General features: G+C 42.8%; 1 protein-coding gene across 1 annotated transcript; it reads right to left on the reverse strand.

Annotated features, from left to right (window-relative positions):
* Positions 1–3386: 3386 nt before the first annotated feature.
* Positions 3387–4330, reverse strand: TASL (TLR adaptor interacting with endolysosomal SLC15A4). Its single transcript, XM_041472464.1, has one exon. It carries the CDS (start codon positions 4328–4330, stop codon positions 3455–3457), a length of 876 nt encoding a protein of 291 aa, XP_041328398.1. The 3' UTR covers positions 3387–3454.
* Between the last annotated feature and the right edge of the window lie 617 nt (positions 4331–4947).

Genomic DNA, 4947 nt, shown 5'->3' on the forward strand with positions numbered 1-4947 from the left:
CAGTCTTCACTTTATATCCATTTTTCTTCCCTCCAGTGTTTCTTGGTACAGACAAGAAATCAGGGCCAGCAAAGGGGTTAAAAGCAAAGGCAGGACCTACAGGTTCCAACAAATTTGACAAACTCCTTTTCCCTCTCTTTTCTCCCTCTGCCAAGGGTTTTTCTTGTCTCACTACAAATCCAGCCCTCCTGGAGTCCACGAGTAGTGTTCATCTGCCACAGTGATGGGTGCAGACTCTTGGAGGCACAGTCACAACATCTATAGACAATAAAATTCCTAGCTGCTATAATCATGTTGTCAGCAATGAGTCATATGTTCTGCAAAAAATGCCTAAGGAAGCTGCTGGAGTATGCTGAAGGTGGCTATAAACTGTCCTGCTGAGAACAGTTTGTTGACAGTTGGTCAAAATTTCAACCAAAGAGTTACTGAAGTATTCATCACAATTTTCTTTGCCTTCTTAAATTATGTTAGTCATATTAAAATAGCCATACTGTTAGAATTTATTGTGAGGGCAGAATTCAAACTCTCCTCTCCAACACACACTCCCCAGACACCAGGGTTCCTATCAGCATTTTGACAAGCTCATGTCAAGAAATTATGTGCCCCGACTAAAAATTAGTTATTTAAGAGAGCTACTAAAAAATTGGGATCTCTCTCTTTAAATGCTTGACCCTGAGGCAGAAGAGGAGGTGGAGAGAGAGAGAGAAGGAGAGAGAAAACGATAATCGCTTTAGATAACGACCTGAGTCATGGTAATAGCAGCCTAATTGCTATCCAAGTGCTTTCAGCAGGAAACAGGCACACCTAGAGAGGCATCTGTGCAGAGCAAGACTGGGTTGAAATGGAAGAACGACAGAGGTTCTAAATGCACTTTCATCTGTATAGTGTATAGAGTATAGTGGAAAGGACGAAATGGCTGTTTATATAGAAACAGCCTGAAATCCAAGAGCTGCTTCAGACAATGGCACGTGGCTGGTATGTAATTCATGTGAGAAACAGGCACACTACAGGGCTCAGAGTGAAATGGGCATTTATATTTAGGCAGAGAAAAGAAAATAACCGTATATGGGGAAGAAGTGGCTGATGCTGTCTTTCCAGAATAAATCAGCTTCTGCAATGATTATGACTTTTTATAAAATAAAGTTAGTAATGTCAGTCTGACAGTACAAAATAAGATTTTTTCCTTGAAAGTCAGTATCTGCAGTAAATTATTTGCTTGGAAGAAAGCTGCCTGAGAATGGAATAGTTTGTAGTTGATTGATAAATATCAAACATGCCCTTCATATCCATGATTCTGCTTTTGTACATTTAAGAGTTGTTCTTCTCCACGGCTCTGGCTGCAGCCCCTGACACAGCAGCTGTGGGAGGTTTCCACCAGGGTTTGGGCTGTTCTCCAGCTGCCCTCCCTCTTTGGTGCTTCGGTTCTGAGAAAAAGGACTTGGTGACCAGGTGCTGCCCACGTGTCTGGGGGGAAATGAAGATTGGGATTTCTGAGTAAGAGGTAATAAAATGCTGTTCTGTTTGCGCAGGACGAGGTCTGTGGAGTGGGGAGAGCTGAGTGCAAGAATCGATTGTGTCCTCTGATGAAGGAGTCAGATCTTTCAGCAAGGATATTGATTTACGCATTCAACTCTGCAAGTTGCTTTCCACTACGTCTTTTGCAACTGAAACTCAGTGATGTGAATGTCATTAGGTATGAACAAAAGCCTCGTGTTTTGAAAAGCCTGAATCTGTATCTGTAGGATATAAAAGCTGTTACATTTCTGTGCTTTTGCTCTCCTCTGGAAGTCATTTTTCCAGGTTGTTGGTAATGGATGTTGCATGCAGAATGTATGTGTGTGCCTATGCATTGCCATGATTGTTATTTTCCCCTAAAGTAGCCTTTTTTATTATTATTTGTAAATAGCATTTGATCACAGTCTAGAAATATTGCATGACAGAAATTATCTGTCTTGAATTGCTGAATAAGTATTTGGGTAGGCTGTTATGGCAACAGAGGTACACCCTCTGGATTTAAGCATCACAGGTTCTCATGGCAACTTTTTTTTTTTTTAGTACCTGCACATGCAGGAAAATATGCTGGGCTATCCCAGTAATCTCTGGAAAAACAGCAGCAACAAAATAAATTGACATGTTTATCACCTTACATTTGTTTTTGAAATATACATAAAAACCTGCCTTAAATAAAATACATAAATCAGGGGGGGGGAAAGCACACAAAGGCCAAAACAACACTGTGGAAACAATAACATGAAATAATTTTATTAATATCTAGTATAAATTAGTATTTATGTTATACTGATATTCAGAACTTCGACCAAAGATGGATTGGCATTGTCAATATACATTATGAACACTCGGAGCAGGTACCAACCCATGCTATGAGGCAGCTCTGGTTATTGTTTCTTTCTTCTTTGTTAAGACTTGCTGAAATTTTACAAAATAGGGCCTTCAATTAAAAATACATCATGTTCAAATGACCTTGACCTATGATATAACAATCCTAACAAAAGAAGTGTTCAGTCACGGTGTCAAATGCTCCATTTCAGCTTTTCTTCTGCATTCCGGGGCAATGTTCACATTAATCCAATGGGCTTTGGACTAGCCCTTTTCCTTCAACGTGCAATTCTCATAACAAAGATAAATTTTCCTTCCTCTTCTCCCTTTATTACTACTGCTGTCCCCACATGACCCCTCCGCAGTGTCAGGTGTGTAAGTACCTGGCAAAGGTGGCGTCTGTCTGTGATCACAGGTCCCCAGTGCTCACTGTGAGGGTTCAAGTCAGTGCAAAGCACACAGGTTTACACACACGCTCCGGAGCATCCTGTCTGTTTGGAAACAGACCTTGGCTTCACAAAAAGGGATGGTAACTCTTGAACAGGAAGACACCAATTAAATAATTAGGGTTAGCATAGAAAGAGCTGTTAAGTGTCTATCCCTTAATATCTTTAAGAACAAGTTATAAAACCTTCTGTGAGGGATGTCCTCAAGTAAAGCCCTTAAGGGCAGGGAGGTGAACTGGATGGCATCCTAAATTCTTTATTTCTGTGACTGTGCCATCACTGTGCTTGCTTGTCCTCACATGAGTGTAAGCCTGCACAAGCACAGACCCAGAGTAGGATGGCAGGTGCCACAGACAGGAAATTTGAAGTGATACAAGTATGTGGGGCAGAAAACGAATACCTGAGCACCTGGAAGAGTTTCATATGCTCTTAGTCATTTTTTCTGTGAAACTTTTTTAATGTCTGAGGTTCATTAAAAAACTTAAAAAAAAATAACTTACTGGTCCACAATAGGAGCTGTGCAGCACAGGAGTACAGGTAGTTTTACTTATTTAACATGTACTGAAAGTTTTATTTAAGTGCTGGATAGTGAGGGCATTTTTATTAAGCAGGAAGTATCTTAAACTAAAAACCAACTTTGAAGAACATAAACACTTTCTAACATTCAAACACTAAGCATTAATGTGACTATATTGGGAAATATGCAGAGTAGGTGTGCTCATTTCTGAGGAAATTTTCCCACTGGCTATTTGTAAGAAGCGGCTAATGACAATGTCTTTGGCCTTGACAGTCTCCATGTTCCTCTCCCGTGATATCTGCATGCTGATTTGATCCACGTTGGTCATGATTAGCTCCGAGGCCAGGATCTGGGTGGGGGATGCCCTGTTTGCTGTGCTGTCCATGATGTACTGCTTGTACAGCTCCAGCAGCTTCTGCTCCAGGTAGTCATTGAGGGCAGAGTCGGAGAGGGGCTGCTGGTGGGGCCCGAGGCTGGCCAGCCGCCAGCAGGACGAGTGGCCCTGGCCCGGCCTGCGCGCGGTGTCGCTCGAGGGGGGAGCCTTCACAGACTCCATGGCGGGAGGGATCTCTGAGGACTCCAAGAAGGGGCCTATGCCGCTGTCACAAGCGAAATCTGTGGTGACCGAGCTAATCGGCACCACGTAGTCCCCAGCTATGTGCAAATCGTTGTAGTTCTTGCAAATGCTCTTGCAGGAAGGTGGAACCAGGTAGGTGACTTTTTTTGTCAGCTCCCCACAGACATGCGTAGCTGGAGGTGGCTGCCCTGTGGGTGTTGGGTGCTGGACAGGTTGTGGGAGATTATCCTTCTGCCTTCTGCTGTGCTTGCTACCTCGGGAGCAGACTGAGGAGATGCACTTGCCAGCAGATCTGCATCTCTGAAGGAGGCTTTTTCCTTGTGCTTCTCCTGTGGAAGAATAATTAATGGACCTCATTTCATACACCCCTTCATCAGGCAAACTCTCGTAGAGTGCAGGGTTCAGGTCTTCCCAAAGGTAGGTGATTCTATGAAGGTAACCTTCCGACAGCATCCTTCTCCAAGGGAAAGGAAACACCAGCAAACACAAAAATGATAGGAAGAAGTTAATTACAAAAAGTTCATTTTAAACTCCCTGAGCTGTAATTGCACTCACCAGTCTCTTACTAGCTGCAGATATGTCTCCAATTTGGACATGAACAGGAGTGTCTCTGCCTGACTGGGCACTTGAGCCAGTGAGTGAAGTGATCAGCCAGTGTCCCTGTTGTGCTGAACCTCACCAAAGCATATCCTCTATAACACAAAGTATTGCACAATGCATCCAATGGCAAGTGAGTTGTGGAGAGAGAGACAAGAAGTCTTTTGTTGTGGTATAGCTGCTGGAATATCTTACACTAAAATGCATCTAATTTTGCCCTGAAGTTCATTAAGAAGACAGGGGTTTCCCTCTTTTTCTTACATGCTTTTAAGAGGCCAGGGGTTTCCCCCTTTCTCACATATGATTTGAAGCATCTTTTGTTGTGTGTGGTGTGTCAGCTGCCTCTGAACTTTGATGATTTGAGATTCATACTGAGAGTATCACCCCTTCTGTTCCAGACTAATCAGCAGCTGTTGGTGTGGTTCCTTTTTCATTAAAAAATCTCAGACCATTAAATTTGCACTTTGCACTTC

The sequence above is a fragment of the Pyrgilauda ruficollis genome, unplaced genomic scaffold (genome assembly GCF_017590135.1).
Source record: "Pyrgilauda ruficollis isolate IOZ18807 unplaced genomic scaffold, ASM1759013v1 scaffold29, whole genome shotgun sequence".
In the NCBI taxonomy this organism is placed as follows: Eukaryota; Metazoa; Chordata; class Aves; order Passeriformes; family Passeridae; genus Pyrgilauda; species Pyrgilauda ruficollis.

Bases quoted from the DNA above. Each gene is read 5' to 3' on its own strand.
- TASL (XM_041472464.1), bottom strand. From the start codon at position 4,330: ATGCTGTCGGAAGGTTACCTTCATAGAATCACCTACCTTTGGGAAGAC.